The sequence below is a fragment of the Aythya fuligula genome, chromosome 6 (genome assembly GCF_009819795.1).
Source record: "Aythya fuligula isolate bAytFul2 chromosome 6, bAytFul2.pri, whole genome shotgun sequence".
Taxonomy (NCBI): Eukaryota; Metazoa; Chordata; class Aves; order Anseriformes; family Anatidae; genus Aythya; species Aythya fuligula.
The window spans coordinates 3,805,172-3,827,157 of NC_045564.1; the positions used below are offsets into that span (position 1 = coordinate 3,805,172).

At 39.0% G+C, this 21,986-nt stretch overlaps 1 protein-coding gene across 1 annotated transcript in view; it reads right to left on the reverse strand.

Annotated features, from left to right (window-relative positions):
* The window catches only part of GLS (glutaminase), a 52,306-nt gene that overhangs the window by 27,041 nt on the left and 3,279 nt on the right, over positions 1–21,986 (reverse strand). The window contains 6 exon segments of the mRNA XM_032189703.1: positions 6,559–6,617; positions 10,912–11,075; positions 12,576–12,655; positions 13,390–13,519; positions 19,369–19,490; positions 19,972–20,068. Of these exon segments, the coding sequence (XP_032045594.1) occupies positions 6,559–6,617; positions 10,912–11,075; positions 12,576–12,655; positions 13,390–13,519; positions 19,369–19,490; positions 19,972–20,068 (652 nt within the window).

Below are 21,986 nucleotides of genomic sequence, written 5' to 3' on the forward strand. Positions count from 1 at the left end.
TGGGGGTGTAGGTGTGAGGGGTGTTATTTGGGGCTTTTCTTTTTTTTCCTTTTAAGAACAGTCTCAAATTTAGCAGCTGCCAGTTAAGGATGTATTGGTTCTTTATTGTTATCTGACAGGCGACCTTTCACAAATTCCTATAGCAAGATATTGAAGTAAGGGTGGGAGATTTAAGAAAAAGTGCATGGTCGACTGGGGGGGAGGGGGATTGAGCTAGTTTTTTGAAGTAGCCAAGTAGCATCATCTTAGGAAGTTTAAAAAACTATGGCATTACATATACAAGTGGAAACAATACATCTGCAGATGTTTTTATGAGTAATTTTAGTATTAAATATACTTTATTTAGCTATAACATTCTGTTAGCAAACTATTCAAGTTTCAAAAGATGTATTCAAGTATTCAAAAACTTGCACAATGTTTAGTATGGGAACAGGGAAAAAGTGAAAAAAACTGAAGCTTTCTATCAACCAGTATTTTACTTATTAAAATGCATAAAGCCAGTCTCATTTCCCACTCTACGTGGATTAGGGTGTTGCAGGTAATCCCTGAAGCCCATGCATCAGCTCATCTACAAGAAGATGTGCAGTCATACACATACGATCACTAGCTGCAAGGAACACCAGACTGTTTTGACAGAACTACACAGCCGTGGTTACCTTACAATTAAAAGCTAATAACCTTAAAGTCAATAATCTCTAGCTATTTCATAATAAGATTAAAAAAATATGCTACATTTCATCAAAATGTTCCTGTATAATACCAGAACACAAGCCTTAAAAATTTAACTCCAAATCTGTTCAATGAAAAATAATTAAAAGAAGAAATTACCAACTTCATTGAACTGTTGCAGTTGTCAAAATATTCCATAGATCCTAATGCTGTAAAATATGTAACAACATTTAAACCACAAAAACCTTTTCAAACCTTTCAAATGCACAATGAACATCTTTTCTGGGAAAGTGGGTCAGCATTAGTTATGGGATGCTGCATTGATAATCGTATGGTTAGACATAATAAATTGAAACAAGTTCTTTTGTTAAAAAAAAGAAAGAGGGAGAAAGGGATCATGCTTTCTGCAAAAATATAAATACATTATACTTCACTTTTTTTTGCCCAGTTGAAAAAAAATTCCTTGCCCTTCAACGAAAAAAAAGGCTTTTCTAGCAGTATATAAAATTGGTGGGCAGAAGACCCAATGCAAACTTGTTCCATATCAACTTCTTATTAAAAAAGGTTTAACAGTTGCATCTACTCTCATATTTTGGGAAGAAAATCTTCTGTATACTAACTCAGATGATGCCTTTTTAAGTCATTGATGCTCTACACACTTCCATAGGTACTTTACACCAAAGAAGAGCATTGTTACAGAAAGTAGACTGCTCATAATACCTAAAACATTTGCCTGAGTAATTGCATGACCAAGACTTCAGTAGGGATTTAACATAAGGCATAACTAACACAGTAAACATTGCTTCCATTCACAGGATTCAAAAAGCATGGCATTAGTGTCCCTGTTTCAGCCCCTTACAGATGTACGCCTCCCTCCTTCTAAACATCTGGAGACAAAGATAATGCATGTTCTACAATGAAAAGCTAAGCGTAGATATAAAATCTTAACAGAATACTGAGCAACTTTTCTGTAATAATTTAAACAAATATAGACAAAAAAACTTCTGTTCCTGCAAGTGCTTCTTATTTTTAGCTTGATTGTGTAAGCTTATGAGGCTGGGAGCACCTGGACAATACCTTTTGCTTTTCTTTTTCTCATCAGCTGTGATGCAATTGCCCTGTCTAGGACATTGAGCATTCCATGCACTAACTGCACAAACACTTACTGCATTTCCAGGGACATATGCTCATATACACACTGACTGTACACATGCTTGTGTGTATATACATATGGAAAAACATCTCTAAATGAATACAAAATGAAACTGAAAATGTTAAGATTGAAGCAGTTTGAGAGACAGAAGATTCAAACTTGCAAAAGACAATTTGGTAAACCCTCAAAACCACAGTGGAAGTCTATCAAAATTGATTTTTTTTTTTTTTTAACTTTTATTTTTTGACTGTGACAGGTTCTTAGCGATCTTTCTCTTATTTAGAGAAGGCATTTCTATTATTTGTATTTCTACTGGAAAAATACAAAGCAATTGCTTAAGTTGCATGCCTATATGTACAGAGAGACACATGGATACCTACCAGAGCTTGCAACAACAAAATTAAGCAATAGTTATTAGAAAAGTGGTTGCTGTTATCCACTTTTCACTGATCAACATATCATGTTTATACAATTAGACCACAGAAGCTCTTACCATGTGTCTCTTGTTAAATTATTTTTCCAGTTTTGAATCCAAACTAATAAGAATATCTGGATCACGAGACTTAAAAGAGAAGATGATTATTAATAAACATAAATGCCTAGAACTTTTAAAGGTACATGTATAACTTAACACTATATTGTGAGGAAAGCACCGAGGAAAGGAGTCCTAACTATGTTACAGGGCAAGGAAAGAGTTTTTACATTAACTGCCACATACTGCTCTACCAGGTGTTCTAGGCCAAGTAACATGTAACACATCTGAGTTGTAACAAAAAGCAGAGAATGATGTGAATGGATGTTCTACTCCACGTTAGTTACTACAAGACAATGAAAAATCCAGGAAGAGAGGAAACTTCTCCCAAATAAATACAAGTATCTCACGATGAGGATCACAGTGCCAACACACCTTTTTAAGTGGTGTGCATGTACACGTACACATCGGGCTAACTGGAGCAAGAAGCAGACAGCAGTTAAGCTAAACCTGGACTATTTATTTTAACTATATTATTAAATAAGCCCATTGAGAAATGTCTATCTTTTTCAAGGGTTCAATCCAGATTGTGTAAGCTTCCTAATAACCGCACCCTGGCAGCGAACAGACCCCCAGAGCAGCTGGGCAGGTTTTTACATCGCTCAGGCTTACTGGTGTATTTCGCATGCTCTGAAGTATGAATCACAGAATCACGCTCTGCTTTTTATGCTTAAGTGAAGCTTTACTAGTTCAGATTTTTTTCAGGGTCAACAAAACCAGCATTTTCATCTTCACCTATACCAAACTTCCTTGCAGAGGCTGTGAACACTGCTGTGCCCCGAGCACATCTAAGTGCCCCTCACATTAGTTCATCAGCACAGAGTGCTCCACAGAGCCTTGGCATCTGTCTTCCCTGGCTATGTAAACAGATCCTGCACGAACATGTCAACACTCAGGGGATTTATATACACCACCATCACCCAAACCTTTGCTGCTACCCTCAGAAAGCTTTCATCTACGGACACAATCTTGGCACTTAACAATAAAAAGTTACTTAAGATGCCTTGTAATTCCTCGCACAGCCACGTGCCACCTTCTACATGTCTCACCCTGAGCCCTTCCTCTCCATCTCGGCTGCACTGCTGCCCCGCTGCCAGCCATGGCTAAGCGGACACGCCACCACTCGTCTTCTGGACGGGATGCACTTTGAGGATTGAGTTTCAAGTTTCAGAAGGAACAAGAAACCAAAGCATTAAAACTCCCATCTACGCTGAAAGTAATAAAGACTTCCCAGTCACTGATTTGCAGAGAGCTAGGTGGTCACAGAGCACCCATCTGTGCTACGTCTGTCCAGCAGCTGCATCCTCTCGTTTCAGGCACCTGTATTTCCTTGGAGACCTGCAAGATTTTATCATTTGATTCTAATATCATTTCTTCACATCAACTCGTGTAATTGCCACTACTGTTCTCGTTTGATAAGTTATATTGTTACAACAATTGTTACAACAATTTTGAAGTAATTGTTGACTAGTAATAAAGGCAAATGGCTGTACAATAACAAACACGCAAAAGGGTTCTCAGGGCTTTTTAAAATTTTAATTAAAAATCAGCCCACGGTATTTCCTCTTGCTAAAGGATTTTTATGCTAAATATGTGCTTTAAACAGTCTGTGGAGTGCAATGCAGGTATGGTTAGAACAGATCCATCGGTTAAGGCACCAAAGTCTCAATGCACAGCAGGTCCAAGCACAGCAGGAGAATCATATAAGCAGGTAGAAGTATATCATTACTCATGCCTAAGCTAAATAAAACTTGATATGCAGGTTTTTTGTGTTTTGTTTGTGTGTGTGTGTGTGTGTGTTTTGTTTTGTTTTTTTCTACTACTATGAATAGCAAATACTAAACTTTACAGTTTAGGTCTGTGCTGTCTCTGTTCTAAGGTGTGAACACCTAATTCTTACTGCAGTCAAAGCTGGATTCGGGACCCTAAGAACTGTTTCTCCCCCCTAAAGCACTGAAACATTACATATTCTGACAAACAAAAAAAAAAGGATTACTCCAAGCTTCATCTCTTATCCACAAATAATCATCACTGATGTCAGATTTTAAGGGCAGTTATGTACAAAATCATGCATGCTAACAGCTGCTGAGTCCTGCACATTGTAACAGGTGTAGGTTTTGCAAGACTTCTTTTATCAGTTTCTCAGAAAGAGATAAAACAGCAAACGTATCTCCAAGGAGGTAACAGCATTCTGAACACTGAAATACAGCAACAGTCTCTCCATAGCTATCAGCATGCTATCATTAGATAAACCTGGCATACAGGAGAAATTCAACCATATTTAATGACCCTTTAGTTTTCTTGGACTCCACAAGCCAAACAGAGTCCACATATGTAAGTAACATCTTAAACAAAATAGAAGGAATTCAGAGGAACTGAGGGCAGAACAACAGGTTAATGCAGCCACCTTTTCCAGGAAAAAAAGGGTAAGTCAGATTAGATCCAATACAAACTTGAATTTCTTAACTCACTGTATAGTTAGGAGGAATGTTGCTAACTTGCAGATTGTAAGGAAGTTATTTCACAAACCGTGAGATAGCTGTAAATAAATAGCTGTATTTTTCCATAAAAAAATATAGCTATTCATTTCCGTAGCCCTCTATGTAGCTCTCCTCAGAATGGTATGTTTAGTTTGGTTAGTTATTCAAATGATAAATGGTATCTTAGTGAAAGTATTACATGGATATCTACATTGTAATCATAGTGAAAACAAATAATGAAGTGATAAGTGTGATATGCGTCCATTAGACGTGCAGTTACCACATGCAAAGACATCGGTGCAGTGCAATACTCTTCATAAGAACATTACAGAAAAAAGAAAAAAAACACAAAGCCCACCCTGCAAAAACAACCCCCCAACCTGCTAACAGATATCACAATTACATGCAGTAAACAAAACCGTTTTGTCTATTTACAAGTAAACCATTTATCAAGAACTATGTGCCTTCTGCAAGAGGCACATGCTCGTGTTTTGCCTTACGACCAATAGGACATGTTCTAGTACGTCTAACATTTTGACAAGTGTGTAAAGTCAGGTTTTAAAATTCACTATTAGCCAAGTGAATTTCAATGCTCAGTCAACCTTTAAAAAATATTAAACGCGAGTAAATTTACCTGTCATACTTAAGGCCATTTTCTTTCACCTACAGCTATTAAAGATAAATGTCTTTAAGCAGGAGTTCTTACACCTTCTTCAAATATAAAATAACAGAAAAATCATGATCTAAGTAATTTTAAAATCAACAATTTGGAAAGAAGAGGTAGGAAACACACTGTAGCTAATGAACTGTGAAACATAACCAAGACAAAGGCTGTAAACAAGATTTTCAGATCTCTCAGTAACAGCATTAAGTTTCCTACTTCAGAACTCGGGGGGACCGACATGTTCCCCAGAACTCTAAGCAGGAATCCTGAATTTTACAAATACTTTTCGTATCAGTGGCTATAAAAACAAAAGGCAGAAAAAACAAGTAAAGTAGCTGGTAAACTTTAGCATTACATGAAATTTCCACCATTCACAACTTCAAGAGATGCACAGTTATTCTAATGACAAAGAAAACTGCTTTCCAGAAGTCACAACATCATGGGCTAAAGACACTAAGTCTTTATTCAGCTTCCAGTTTACTCAGCAAAATAGAGGCAACAGTTCCTAAACACATTTAAGAAAGCACATTTAACGAAACTACATCCCAAAAGTTCAATGTAATTCAGTCGTGCAGTATGTTAATAGTAGACAAATTTAGAATTAAGACTGACGTGGGAATATAACTACATTGCTCATACAAATTACAGGATCTTCTATTTCTTCTGCACAGCAAGAAATATTATTGTAAGTTTGTGCTATATAAGCATTAGACATTCAGAAACATATTTGAGTGCTATAAAGCATATTTGTGAGGACATACTCTTAACATTGAATACCAGGCAATTCTCTCAAGAGTATATAAATTGTTATGCAGTTAAAGAAGGAAACAAAATAACACTAAAAACACTATTAATAAAGTTTTTCATCTGCACTGTTACTTCTTTGAAGAACTGTTAGTCTAATACTGCCTTCGTTTGGGAGTGTTACTACTTAGAAAACACTACAGCTGGTCTACCTGCTAATCCTGCCATCCAATATTCCAACACATGCAACAAAAACATGATACTTTTCTACATTCTATTAAAATATTCTTAGAGAAACTAGAAGTTATTTTTTTACCTTGATTAAAGATGTGATCACAATTGCTCCAGCATTCACCATAGGGTTATGTGGCCTGTCTGTGAAATAAAAGTTTTCAATTACAAATCTATCCCAGGACACAACTGTCAATCAGAAACAGGTGTTTCAGTGAAAAACGATAAATGTGAAATATATGACTTGAAACAATGATGATAGAATATAGTCCTAAACTATATAATCCTAAATTGTAACACTAAAAATAGTTTAAGTTTTTTGTAATTCTGAGCAAAGCACTTTAAAGCTTAGCACACGCTCAGCCTAACGCTCCTTAACAACCCAGTAAAAGAACCAGACTGGCAATGTCTTTTCTTGAAAGTTTTGAATCCTCTGCATTGATCCAAGATTTGATAAATGCAACATTTGCAAGCAAAACAACCCCCAAGGGACTTTCCAATTTTTCTCCAACTTACCAAGTCTGAGTAATTTAAAATGTTCAACAGTTACTTAAAAAAAAAAAATCTCAAATCTTGAATTTCCTTATTGCTGTACTTAAACACAAAAACTTGGTTCTTTTCAAGAAACAGAGGTTTCTATTGGCTTCTTGTGAAATACAAACATCGCTTTACTCATCCTCACCAAGATTTAACATTTTACGGCTAGCTTCCACCTGCTATGCTTACATCTTTTTATCACTAATCTCCATATCAACAGTATTTCTGCATTCCCACTGGAAGAATCACCATTAAAAAAAAAAATCCTTATCAGTTGTCTGCTTTTCTTAACGAGTAGTTTTCATTCATCAACATCTACCTCCTCCAGATTTCCTTCCTTTTTTTAAACTAACACTTTTGCTGTACCATTTAACTAGGATGTTGCTCTTTAAGGCTTCTAGTGTCTGAAAGAGTCAGTTTTCACTACTTCGATACTGCAACAGGTTTAAAGCAAATAAAAGGAAGAATTTATCTCCAAATTTGGAAAAAAAAAATCCATTAGAAATACAAAGCATTCACTTTTGTTAATACACACTAAAGGAGCTTGATAATTGCTTCCTAGAGATTGATGCAATACACTGCATGTACACACACAAACTGTTTTCCCGTGAAATTTACACTGGGTCAGGGTCAATGGCACTTGGCCACCCCTGACTATCAGAATAATCTCCAAAAAAATAATCGAGGTCATGTTAGTATTTTTCTGAAAGTCAGTATTAAAAAGATTTTTTTTTTTCCCAAACAAGTAAGTTATTCTATTAGTGAAAGGTCAAGACCATTAACTTATGTCCAAAAAACGTGAAGCTCCCCTAAGATATAAACTTAGCCTATGTCCTGTTTCTGAAGCCGTCTGGGCCAGTCTCCAGGTCTGCAATCAACCTGTGAATTGTCCTCATTTTCATTCATCCAATTGTATTTGAGATCTGCACACACCACGCATCCTGTTCTACTCCTATCAGTAATACCAGTGACCTGGGTCAAAAATATTTGCCTTTTGATTAAAACCGCATTTGAGAAGGAAAAACACGTCGTTTCAATAGCTTCCGAGCTCCGTCTCATTAGGGACCAAAAAGCTCTTCAATCCTCACTTGTGTTGCAGCGTGTCACTGAATGGCATCGAGCCTTTTGGTCTCAGGGTTCAGACACTGCGTTAGCTTTTACCAAAGCCACGCACAGGTCTCTTCCTAAAGCAGCAGCAACTACTGAGCTCCCTCTCTGTGGATGCAACCAGCAAAGGGACTGCACGTTGTACAATGAGAAGGAGTGAAGGCTGCCAGTGTAATTGCAACAGTGCGCCGAAGAGGTGAGCAGACTCATCTGCTTATCTTCAGAAAGAGATAGCGAGCTCTGGAAAGCTAACTGGCACACATCACTAATCACACACACTAATCAAATAAAGGCAATGATTTGCTTAGACTGAAAAAACATCTGTTACATGGCTTCCCTGCAAGTCTCTTGTCTTGTATCATCTCATTATACTTCAGAGTAAATTCATCTTCTTACCCTTAATGAAAAGGGCAAGTCATAAGAAGCATTCAATTCCAACTGGGATGCCCTAAGCCCAGCACTGAGTCATTTGCCTCGTGCATGAACAACCCACCTCCTGGCCTCCGAACAGGACACGGGCTGTTCTGAGACACAGCTCTGCTTTTGCTGCGGGAAGGAGCTACTTGACCACAAGACCCATCAGCGCAGGGACTGGAAACCTATTTAACAGGTGTTTCTCCGGCATTTCTCCCTCTTCGAGAAGAAGGGATGTGTTTTTTTATACCTCCGACTGCCTGGCGCCCAGCAGGACTGCTCCAGCAGCCTGCCAGGCCGCCACGCCACGTGTGACCCAGACCTTTCCCTCGGCAGCTCAGGTTACTCCGCTTCCCCGCTGCCGCTTCTCCTGACCTTGCTGGCCCACCGCTGGGCTCACTTGCAGGGCTCTGCCTCGCAGTCGTTGAGCACAGAAAGCAGAAGTTGCCACACGGGCACCAAACAGACATTTTAATGCACACTACAGTTCATCACGACAGCTTCCTTCCGAAAGAGACATCAGCAGGCGCTTGTCTAACACAGAAGCAAGGTAAACAAAGAGATGCAGCACCTCTCTATTTTAGTAACCTTCAATATACTACATTAAAAAAAAAAGCTTCAGACAGATCTAAGCAGTTTCCAAATAGCTGCAGATCACTTTATAAATCCCGACTACAAACATGAAATCCCATCATATCAGAGTAATTAGAAAGCAAATGGATCAAATGAATACCTTCTGTATTTTCAGATCCAGTCCAAGTTACGTTAAACCTACCACTCTGCATATCCAAGCTTCAGACAACACTTCATGTTTACTTGTAAATTGCAATCCTTTCTTCCCTCTGTCTCTTTCACTTCCAGAAGCACAACTTCCCTTCCTCTCCCTGTGACTGACTTCTGCTTTCTGGTTAAGGCCTGTAGAGAACCAGCTCTAAGAGCCTTTCACCCAGCACGTCTTCTCATGTGTGTTGTCCCAGCCACACAGCCACAGACTTTATTAAAAGTTACATCATGTGCATGAGTCCTCTCTATTCACTTCATGCACACCCGTCAAACTCTCACTAGAGCCAATTCTCTTGTTACACAACAGTCCAATGCTGCTGAAGCCTAACAGTAATATAACAAGTCTAGCAATTCACCTTCTCTCATAATTTAAGAAGTGTAATAAAAAGCAAATTAAAGCTACTAGATTTTGTCATTCTATTAAGATGAAAAACGGAAAAACTTAATTGGATTAAGTCTTTTTCTTTTTTTTTTTTTTTTTTAATATTAAAGCTTTCTTAGGACATAAAAGGCAGTCTTCTTCATACTGTATGACACTATTTGAGAACTATTAGGAAAGTCAGAACAAGGCCAACAAGCCTGAATTCCCTCTTGGGAAGTGCTAATGAAATACTACCGTGAGTATCACTAACATGCTAAAAAGAAGAAATGAACTGTCAAAATTTATCTGATGCACAAGGTTGGGAAAAGGGATTTCAAGGTATGTCTAAATATAATTATGCATTATAATTTGTGAATATCTGTATTAATATTTGCAATGAAAGTCAGAATTCAATACAGTCCTTGACAAAAATACGCTATTAATCAAATATTAATTGGAGTACCATGGCAACAGAAACATTGGCTGTGCTTTTAGTGGCAGATCTGCTAGAAGCAGCGTTTGTGTTTCAGAGATAACATCCAGCACTTCCTCTAGGGCTACATGAGTCATCTTTCTCAGATTTTCACCATAATGTCTTCCAAAACTGCATTTTTGTGCCTGATTACTAATACAATATAAAAAAGAAATCTACGTAAGCACTATACAAGAAATTCCTATTAAGCATCCCTGTCACAAAAAAATATAAATACATATATATATTATTTTGAATCACTAGCCAAATTCCACTTAGAATATTCCATGGGAGGGTGTGCTCACTTTCACTTCTGGAAACTGGCCAGCTCTAGCATTTGGCACCAGCACCTGCTTCTCACAGCACTGAGAAGGCAAGCGAAGCGGTATACAGATTTCTTTTAAATCTATTTAGATCTTTGATTTTTTCCACCACCATTTTACAGAAGGCATAAAGGCGTGTTTGAAGAACACTTGCTATCAACTCAACTAAATGAAAGCACGATTATAAGCATACATTTTAAATACCTTCATTATCAAAATCTTTTTTTTTCCAAACAGCTAGGTATTAGCCAACTGGCCGAATTCAGCATATTTTACTAGCATTTTGTATTAGGCAAAATTGAGTGAAATATTTGGAGACAGTATCCCCTGGTAAGACCTAAGAGGATAGAGTAAAATGAAAAGACTAAGAAAGATGGGTAGCCTGTTTTGTAATTTTCTGAAACTGAGTATTTGCATTATTAAATGTTATGTAACTCTTACCATCTTCATTCAGGAACAATTTGTTGAATCTTAATCCACTAGGCTCTTTACCGACATATCTGTGCACGTACTCTGTGCCAAGATCGTTAACAGCAATAGCATATTTCAAAGGCTTTACACAGGACTGAAGACAAAAAGGAACTTTGGTATCTCCAACTGAATGCCTGAGAAAAAACACAGATGAAGATGCTTAAAATCTCCTGTTTGCTATCTGTGGCAAGTGCAATATGAAATGCTTCATTTATTCTCCAACATAACAGGACCGGTAACAGGAACAGCCACCAAGAAACAGATTATTATGTAAACTACATCCTAAAAAGCAGAACAAAAAAAGGTTTGGGTTTTAACAATTGCCTCCATAAACACGGCAAAGTCACTTGTTGGCCATCATTACAGATATAGCAAAATAAAAGCAAAGTAAGAAATGGGTTTGTACCAGAGCAAAAGTCACCTCAGAACTCTAGTACCACATTTATTCAGTAGAGTACAGTCAATCTGAATATAGTCCCTGTACATATTGATGGATATCAAAACAAAGATGAGAGCCAGATCAGTTTTGGAATTCAAGGGCAGAAGTAGAATGGCTGGACACTTATTCCCTTTGATACTGGCATGGGTATTTTATTGCAATCACGAAATACCATCTTTTGGAAAGTTTACTTTCAACACCTAATTCAGACTGCTCAGAAGAATGACTTCAACAAGCAGCATAAGCCCCTTTTAGAACAAAAGGCTCCCAGACACCGCTTGTCTGATGTCAAAATCAGAAGTGCATTTGCTTCTTTTCTTTGCAGAAAACTTGAGAAGTGTTCAAAGAAATTCACGGAAACATTTTGGCATTGCAAAAGCTAACATTAGACAATATTAAACATTATAAAAGCTACTACTATAAAAGCTTCCATTAGTATATGTTGTAATATCCAAAACAAAGAAAAACGTTAATTCAAGAGATCAAAAAGGGCAACTTTTTTCCCCCTTTTAGAGGTATTTTACTATCAATACATTATAAATCAGCCACTTAAGTAGGAAGCTGAAACATTAGTCTAACACTTCACTCAGAAAGTGAATGCATTTAGGAGGCACATGAAAACACTCGTACAGCGCTTCCCTTAGAGAATACTTCCTTTTTACAGAATACACATCTGAGATTTTTCAGTGATGTACAGTGATCGTAATTCCTTTCCTGCATTTAAATGTTCTCACCATGCCACTATTACTAACTTTTAAGAAAATCATGGCCTACAAAAAAAAAAAAAAAAAAAAAAAAAAACAAAACGTAACTCAAGGCATGGATGCTATTAGATAAAGATATAAAGATTTTTTGCAAATTTCACATAAGCTTTGTCTCTATTTTGCCCTTTGGTAATCACTGAAATTACCCTCAGCTTTATCAATTTATTGTCAGCTCAAAAGAACAATATAATCCTACTCTAAATAGTAGTTACAAATGGTATTTTTAAATGGTATTTTTAAAAAAATGAAAAATAATTCAGCTTCAAAGAAGTTGGAAAAAAAAAAAAATCAAGAATGATGACCATGTAGTTTTTACTTCTTAAACAACTCCAACAAAGCTTTTTGTTTAGTAAGAGATACAATAACATGAAACACTGTATGTCTCAGAGTTTAAATCACTGAAATGCAACATCTACAAGTTAAAAATATACCTCTGTCCATCCACTGTGCAAAGTGACACACCCCACAAATCCGGGCTGAACTTTGCCAGTTGTGGAATATAGTCAGCAACCTATTGCAATGAAAAATAAAAATATACGTTATAGCTAAATATTTTGGATGGTATATGTTAGCAAATATTAATTTTAATAAATTAATTTAAATAAATGCCTGTGGAAAGGATAAGAGATACAACTGAATTAGCTCACAAAACAAATCTAAAATCTCTTCATAAATTATTATGTTGATATTAACATTAAATATTTTTCCAATGAAAGAACAAACTCAGCATGTTTTAGGAGCAGTGTGTCCTGTTTTATGTCAGATTTAGGATTTCCAAACAGTAACATTTTAACTCGTAACAAAGTTTGGGGTTTTTAATTAATTGCTCACTGAAAATAAGCACTAAAATAAACTTTAATTACTAACTTCGGTGCAGTATTGACAATTATTTCTGTCATACAACTTACCAGATATATAAAGTAGTATAACTTTTATAGACTTAACATCAGTCTCACAAACTTTACAGCGGTTTTATAATTTAGGTAAAATTAAGAATGAACAACGCTATTTTCTCTCTTTAACCTCAAAACTTCAAAAGACCGTTAAAGGTATGGAGCTAAAATTCTCTCTTAGTTTACAAGTTGCAAATACAATTCAACTTCCATCACTATTTTAATCCGTTATCAGTTTTACATTTTGCTAAAAACGTGAAGAAAAATCTCTCTACTAGAAAAAGAACAAACGAGCTTGGTTAGTATCAACAAATCTAGAGAAGTTTCATATTGAATTTACAAGCATGGTTACCTTTCCTCCAGACTGTTTTTTAGCACTTTCATATAGCTCATCGATATGCGAAGTAAACGACATGAAATCTGGAATGACAAACTTCCTCCTGAAAGCTTGAGTAAGCAATACAATATTACTTTGTACACACCTGCAAGAAGTTAAGAAAAAAAAAAACAGATTAGTTTGACAAAGCTGACGGAAAGCCTAGTTAAGAAGCACTTACATATGATTTAAATAAGGACTGTCAGTCCTTTCAAGTCATGTGCCTAGAAAAATAGGCCTAAAAGAATTTTCTATTCCATATTTTTAAATATGAGCTACAACTGTTCCATTACATTCACTTTTATAACTTATTTTTTTTAATTTTAAAGCTCTCATTTCGAGTTCCAGCTGTGAGGTTGGACAGTGAGGTAACATCTCTTGGCCTTCAGGGGATCTTGCCAAGGGATCTAAGCCCCCATTTCCTAGGAGCAGCGCTCGTGCCAGCTGTCTGGCCCAGCCCGTGTTTGAAGAAGAGCTGAGAAGCAAGAAAGCTGCCAGCAGCCCAAACTGAACCGAGTTAAAAAATGCAGTCTGTTAGAATAGAAAAACCAAGCAAGTCCTTGCTAACACCCAAACTCAATAGCTAACAGTGAACAGCACTCAAAGGCCTTCCCTTCAGGCCGTCCCCGTTTCTGCCGTCCTTTAACCCCCAGGAGTCACACCGCTGCCCACGCCCTCCAAACACCAGCCCATCTGCTGCCTATAAAAAAATGATGAGGTGAAAAGAAAAGGCTTTATCTAGGCAGAACAGAGGGAGGGCAGGCTGGGAGCACAAGTTGAGACAAGCTGTTCAAAGCAGCGCGTCCACGGGAGGGGGAATGGGAGCGGAACCGGGAGCGTTATCAGGGCAGTTAAAGCACTGCCTGATAACGGGGATTAGCAGCCCTATCCCGGGGCAAGAAAGAGAAAGGGAGGCTCAACGCCAAATTCACAGCTCTGTTAACGTTCAGGCTGTGCTTTCTGGTAGTGTTAACAAAAGCAGGAACACTTCATTCAGACAGATGAGAAGCGGAGCACAGGGAGGCCCTTACTAGGAAGGAGAACTTGTTCTTCCAAGGAGGAGTTCCTCAGCACTCAGACACCACTTTCACTTCAAGCACTACTTCCCACAATCCTGTTATTCGAAGTCTTCACCCGATTAGACCACCAAGCACAGTTCAAACTCTGGACTTTAAAGACCAGAACTGCAAATCCACCTGACAACCACTTCCAGTGCTGGTAGGCCCAACTCCAAGAGTGTTAAAGAGTGAAAGAGAAACAGCAGAGAAGTTTCTTCCGCACACACTGATATCTTCTGAATTGCTCTGTCTGTCATAAACTTGTTAGCCTACATTAAATCAGCAGTTTCAGCTGGTTCTGGTGTTATTTGCTATGCTTACCCGCCCTCTTTTCACACAGCTTGCAGAAACCCTGTTCGCTTTTGTTCCCAGCCTCCAATTATAGATACCTTCACCAGGTGGAGCAACCCCTTTTTTCAGAAGTAATGAAGAGGAGTCCTGACAGCTGTGCATGCAGAAGGAAAAACAGCATACACATGCATTAAGTTTAACCTTTGGATTTGCTTTGACATCGTGTGTATCACCTGGACAGCAGTAAGTACTCTTGTAAAGAAAAATCTGAGGCTCACCTACAGCTATTAAAACAGTTCAAGAACACAAAGCATGAAAATCATGGCAATAAGAAGGCAGCATGCAGTGAAATACAGCCCTTACAGCCCTCTTGTTACTCTCCTCAAGCAACGGGAAGGGCATTTTTACACGCACCAATTTACACCCAGCCTAGTGGCTCGCTTCATTAGTTCAATCACTTTAAGCTAGAGACTGACCATCACTTCGGAAATCGCTGTGCTGCTCAAGCACTTGACCACATTTCTGCAAGTTATTGTTCCTAGACTTCTGCCAAGGTTAGTGTCTCCTTACTCCAGGCAAACAGAATGAACTTGGGCACTAAGCACAGAGGTTCAGTTAATCTAGCTGGGAACTCACAACAATTACTGCGTAGACAAAACACCAGGGGTGTTAATGAGCTCTGGCTAATGGGGCAGTGATACTCCCAATCAGAGGACAACAGTCTTGGCAGCCCCTAATAAACGGTCTGCGACTGACATCTCCCCAGTGGGGTTTCTGAAGTTCCAGGTAACCCCTTGGAGAAGAATGGTCTGAGGCTCAGGAGCAATGGAGCAGGATGAAAAGACTACAGGGAGAAATTTAAACAAACGTAGCAATGAATAACAATCCTGCTACAGTCAGTCTTCAACAACAAGCCCTTACTATGCCCTGCCTGTATTAATAGAGTTCAAGATAAGAACGCTACTTCCTCATCTCAAATTTTCAGTTCTCCTAGCTTCACACCACCGTCACAATTTGTCCTCCCCCGGTGCATTTGTGTTGCAATAGTGCCACGCTGCTGTTCACGTGAGGACCAAGCAAAACAAGGTGAAAGAGACAGCGGTATGGCTGTCAAGGGCTCTGAATCCCCCTGTAATTTTGGCCATCACAGGCGTGTGCTGCATTTGCATGTGCTCTGTCAGGGCTGTGCAGCTGAGAGGAACGCATGAGTACCACATTTCAACAAGCTATTTTCTCCAAAGGGTAAACCAGGGATTAAGTTCAATGAGCTTCCAGCAGAAAGATGGATGAGCAAAGAGAATGGATGTTCACAGATGACTCTCCCGTGAATATTTTAGTGACAAGGAAGAAATCATTACATCCGCTCCCCGCAGCGGGTTTGTAACTGATTTGCTTGCTTCATTCCCGAGAAGGACAGAACTGCCGAATTCACAGCATATGTCACTCAAACAGCAAAATGCCCTTCAACAACGCTCTCATAGGAGACCAGGATTCAAGTCTTCGGATGTGTAGTAACTCTCAGTGACTTGCATACTCTGCAAGTAAAGGTTTGGCTTGGATCATTTTGCTTCTTTTCCCATACAGCTTGTTACACAAACCCCTTCTTTTTTCAAGTTCTGGCTCAGATTGCCAATTATTACTTTCCTGAAGCAAGTAGGTACCTGCTAAAAACACAGACTCTGAACTCTCACAGATTTTGAAGATCTGAAGACCTATAGCTAGGCTAGCTATAGAGCAGAAGGGGAAACTAGCAAATCTTTCCGCTTAAAAAGCTTTAGAACAAGCACTCTGTGAAGCTCCATTTCCAGCTAGCAAGACTAGGTTTGTGTAAGCGTTCAAAATATTTAGACATTTTAGAAAAATAAATTCCACATTAACAGCTTTTGACAGAGGAAGTATTTATAGTAGCATAGCAAAAGTCCTCTACATCTTCTGTCAAAAGCTTTTCAACTCCTCAAACAAATAGGATGAAAACATTTATTAATACCTGGGCTAAGCACATCTAAAATTAAAGTTTTCCTCAGGATTTGCTGCCTAGATTTAGAGAGCAGCACAGCCGTTCCACGGGAAATAGATAAGCCTGTTTGAGATCTAGTAACAGATGCTTAGAACGGAACAGCCCCAGATTGCTGCTTCCTACCAGCAGATCAGAGGAGATTTGGCTAGCAGGACCACAATTCTAGGTCAATAAAGCAGGACAGGCAGTACCTTGTGACAAAGGCTAAGCCTAAAAAGCCAAGTTACCCAGAAAATCAATCAAGTTTCAACTCATAGCTATTAGTGTTGCTCAGCTACCATCTCACTCAAGTTTACACCCTTGTCAAACTAAATAAGATCCAAACGCCTTACACTTTTCCTTTGTGCCACACACGTTGACCAAAATGTTGTCAGTTAAGAAACAGTGATTTTTGCAAGTCCTCTTTTTCTGTCAGCAACAATTTGTAAGCTAAGGAAAAAGCAAAGGGGGTGGGTGGGAGTATTTTTTTTTTTTTTTTTAGAAATATTGTTAGAAATTTTTATACAAGTTAGCTGAAATGTCATAAAATAGATCTGACTAGTAGGATGTGTCATAACATGCACACTTCACGAGGCAAACTGGAGTGGATAATCTTCCATATTTGTATAGCTGCTTAAGTTTCATCTAAATACTTTACTAAGTCGTACCATAGCAAAGATATCAAAAGATAAAGAGCAAAAATTAAGCCATAAGCTAACTGGCATGCTACTACCCCTCTAGAAAGCTTTCCTCTGTAAGGCATCGTGCTACCAAGGCTGTGTGGTGTGTCACATTCATGCAGCTCCGACAGCTGACTCAAAAGACATGCAGCACCCGCTCTGGCTGCAACAAGTGCATCCCTGGAGTGATCCGTTCTGAGAACTCCAGGGATGAGAGATGGAAAACCAAATTTGTGCCGTGGAGATTTCATCCAAGTTTTTAATTTAACACCAAGACATCAAAAAGCCCAAAGTCTTCAAAAATAAGGCCATTTAGGTCAAATTGCAACCTACAGTTTACAATCAGTAAAAAGGTGCTAAAACTTTTGTGATAATGATGGACTGCAAAGATGCATGACCTAGGATATTTTACAGATAATTTGGACTGGGCTGAATTGATTTAGCTGAGTTTCTGTAATCGCTGCTCCACGTTGCTTATCCTTGCTGCTTTAATTGATCTAACAGCTTTGGACTCCAATCTGACAGAAGAATCACAGCACTGACTTTCACATTTAGGAACCTGCAGCTTCAGAGTCCTGAGGTAAGTACAAGTGAGTGGGTGCATGATTGTATTTCACACCTCAATCACCCGGAGAAGAACGAAAAATCCAGGAACCTTGTATGAGTCTCAAAATAGCTCTCTAATTAAAAAAAAATACTTGCTGACTTCGTTTTATTTGTTTTGTTTAGTTTTAATATAGAGCCCTCATCTAAAACACAATTACTAGTTCACCAATACAAACAAGCCTTCTAGCATAGATGTTTTATATAAAAGCAAATATTTCCTTTCTCATTCAACCATACACCCCAGAAAGGCTTCTCACCCTACAAAAACGGCTTTTACTGTGCTGGCAAACAGCCAACAAAGACCTGCTCTTGAGCTCAAATGCAAGGAAGAAGTTAGTCCATGTACCCTTAAGAAGTAACCCACATCAACAGACTGAAAAGGTAACTGGTCTGTTATTTTGCCACACACAGAAATGCATAACAAATATACTTGTGTATATTTATATATATGTATAAATATGTAATCCATATTTCATGAGCGTACTATATATGTACTTTATAAGCATATAATACACATTTGAAACAAGAAATAGCACTATGTTTATGTGAATATACACATGGGCGCATATGTATACATGCGCACGTACCTCAAAAATAGGCTACAGACTTCATTTCAAGGTTTAAGAGCATCTAAGCCTACAATCCTTTGGCACACAAAAACTGTAGGTACTGGAGCAAAGGAGTGTGCTTGGAATGAGCTGAGGACAAGCTGAACAGTGCTCAGATCGTTCAGCTAACTATACTCACCACAGACTTTTCTCAAAAAAAAAAAAAAAAAAAAAAAGGTATCACTAAAATATGGCACATAAATCTTTTCCAAAACAGTACAAAGCGACATCTACGGTCCTACCTGTTCTCATCTCTACATACCTTGAAGTACAGCTTCGTTCTGATTTTCACATATTCACTTAGAATTATCTACATGCGTGCCCCTCACTTGATGCCAGAAATGCTCTGGACATCTCACGCTACGCAGAAGCAGTTCCCTGAACTTTGGGTTACAAACGAGTGATGCAGAGTTTTCCGCACAAACTACTCCCTGCTGCGTCAATTTATTTCTTGGCATCTGACTGAGAGCTGCAGGCCAGGGTCAGATACACATGCAGGCAACGCTGATACACGAAACCCTGATGGACATCACCCTATCTATCTGCTGCATGAAGCCACGGAACAAACTTGCACGATAACATCAACAGCAGGAGCGTGTCTGACCTCCTTCCTAATTAATTACACAGCTATATGCCACACGGCTCTCCTCCACAGGCGCCAGTAACACCCATGCAACATCCATTCACAATTGTAACATGAACAACAGAGAGCTTACTTTTTAAAAAGGTCTTTGTCCAGCATAACACCATCTGAAGTTGTTTGAAGGGTCAGTCTTAACATATCCATGCACTCTTTCAACCTGGGATCAGAGGTACGTAATCCTGTAGATTTGAGTGCCTATCACAATTAAACAATAATTACCAAAATGAAAAACGTGCGCTATTACAAGTAAGTTTTCTAATGCTCAGCCTTATTTATTAAAGTAAAAGGCATCTGCCACAGCATCATCAACATTTGGACAGCATTCTGACACCCTTTATTGATCCTTTTGCCACTTTGGCTACTTCTCCCATCGAAGGATTATTACGGTTTGGTTTAAAATTCAGCTGCCCAACTATTTTATTCAAGTGCAAATATTACTTAGCCCTGCCACAGACAAGAGAAGCTTTCACGCATTCTCTCGCACAGCAAATAAGCAAATAAATAAATAAATAGCATTCTCATTCACTTAATTACACCAGCAGTGTTGGGGGCAGTTACAGTCCTTGTTGCAGCTAACTACGTGCAACATTCCTTGATTTATGTTCTTGCATTTCATATGTTTAAAAAGGCCTGTGGTAGTTGGCTTTCGTACAGCGCTTTGGGATAGTGAACTTACAGTTATGAATTTATGAACGGGTATTTTTTCTTGTCCTTCTGCAATAGTATAGAAGAGCAAATCTTCCAAGCTGGGAAGGAGACCTTGCTTCACTTTACTAAAAAATAAAAATAAAATACACGCAAGGATTAGTTTAGTGAGTATTTTTTATTTATGCTTGCATTATTCACAAGAAAACACATTTTTGCTACCAATACAACAGCTATTCAAAGAATGCTTTTATTAACATTTGAAATTTAATTCAGCTTAAGGTAACAAAAATGGTTAATATTAAAGTATACAGTACGGCACTTCACAAAAGCAAGCACATTTTTACCACACTCATGTTTTTACTGACATACGTTAACTTCCAAGGTTATATTTAGCAGTTCTTTAGAGCAGATTCGGCACAGTTCCCCCAGCTTTATGCTGCAGAGGACAGAAGCATTACTTGCACAAAGAATAAAGTATCTGTAAGACTTAAAGACCCGCAGAATAAAACTAGAAGAGCAGACCGATGCAAGAGTTCTGCAGATAAGAGAAAGCAAGAGATGATGCTATGTGGATCATTCTCTTCAAGCTAATCCTCTTTTTGTTTGTTTGTTTAGGAGCCCCTTGAAGTCCCTTGTCCTTCGGGAAGCTTATATAAGCCGCAGCAGCTACAGGGAAAGCAAGCAAAGCCATCTGCAGCCTATCAGGGAAACCTGAACGAGCTGAGGCACCAGAAGCAGCAGGGTAAATGAACACGCAGTACAGATGCATCTTCAGCAGTCCGTGCGGTTATCAGCATCATACAGCAGCTCTCCAGTTCTTCCACGTGTCCACAATTTCGCTGGGGCACATTCTCCTGGCGCACCTGCACGGGCACCTAACACATCTCCATTTTAAAATGAAGGCACCGAGATCCCGTCCGAAGGGGCACACTGCACTGCTGAGAGCTTGCTTAGCACCCCCAGGGGCTTCACCTCAGACTTTCACCTTTCCTTGATATGACAAGGCACCCCACAGCAGGCAGGGGCACAAGGCTGTGCGCGGCTCCTTGTGCCAGGTATGTTGATCAGGCAGCTGGGAGGCTGCTCCAGCAGTGCAGGCTTCCAAACCGCTACAGGCAGCGGCAGCGAAGGGCCTCGGCTCCTCTCGCAGCCCCCTGCCGCCCTCAGGTTTGTTTCTAGACAAAGTCAGTTTTGACCAACCAACCTGCTGCTGCTTGACAAGCAAAAATAAGAAGAGTTTCCCGGTCAATGTAAACACAAGCTAAGTGAAATAGATCATCGGCAGTCTTGCGTTATCTCAGCCATCAATTTTAACTCCATCCTACAACCTAATAGCATGGAGACCACCACTTTGTTACTATACTGACACACAGAGGAGTTACTGCTTGAAACTTCCTACCTGAACCTGGAGCATTCAGGGTTTTATCACTTTATCCCAGCCCTAGCTTACCAGAGTTCAGCAACAGGTCAGGCTCATGATTCATTATTTTTAATAAAAATCTGATTATGTCCACGTACCCTTTTAAATTTAAGGCAACCTTCAGATTGCACTCTACCTCCCTCCTTTCCTCGTAACCAGCAGTAAAAATCTCACTTCTCATTTTCCGATGGATTTAATGCTCTGTCCTTACGTACTAAGAACAGAAGACAGCTTTGTAAGCCAACAGAACTCGCCTTGTCTTCCAGGCTGGATTTTTTTTTTTTTTTATTTAAAAAAACTGATGCTGGCTGACTAACGCACAGACAGGCTGGCAATTCAACCGAGACAAACGCTCGCAGCTACCTCCAGCAGATTTCTGGAGGGAAAACTCCCTTTTTCCCTACAGAAAACTCACGTCTTCCACGCAGCACACTGCACCTCTGATCTCCTGAGGACAAGACTTGTTCCTGGCTCGCTGAAGCTCTGTCAGAGGAGCCTCCCCTGCTCCACTTTAACAAAAAGCCTCTGGATGTGTTGGCCAGTTAACTGACATCCTCCCTAATGACAAGTTTCTGAGCTGTTACTCAGCGCCTCACAGCTGATCCAAATGGAGAAGTCCTGCC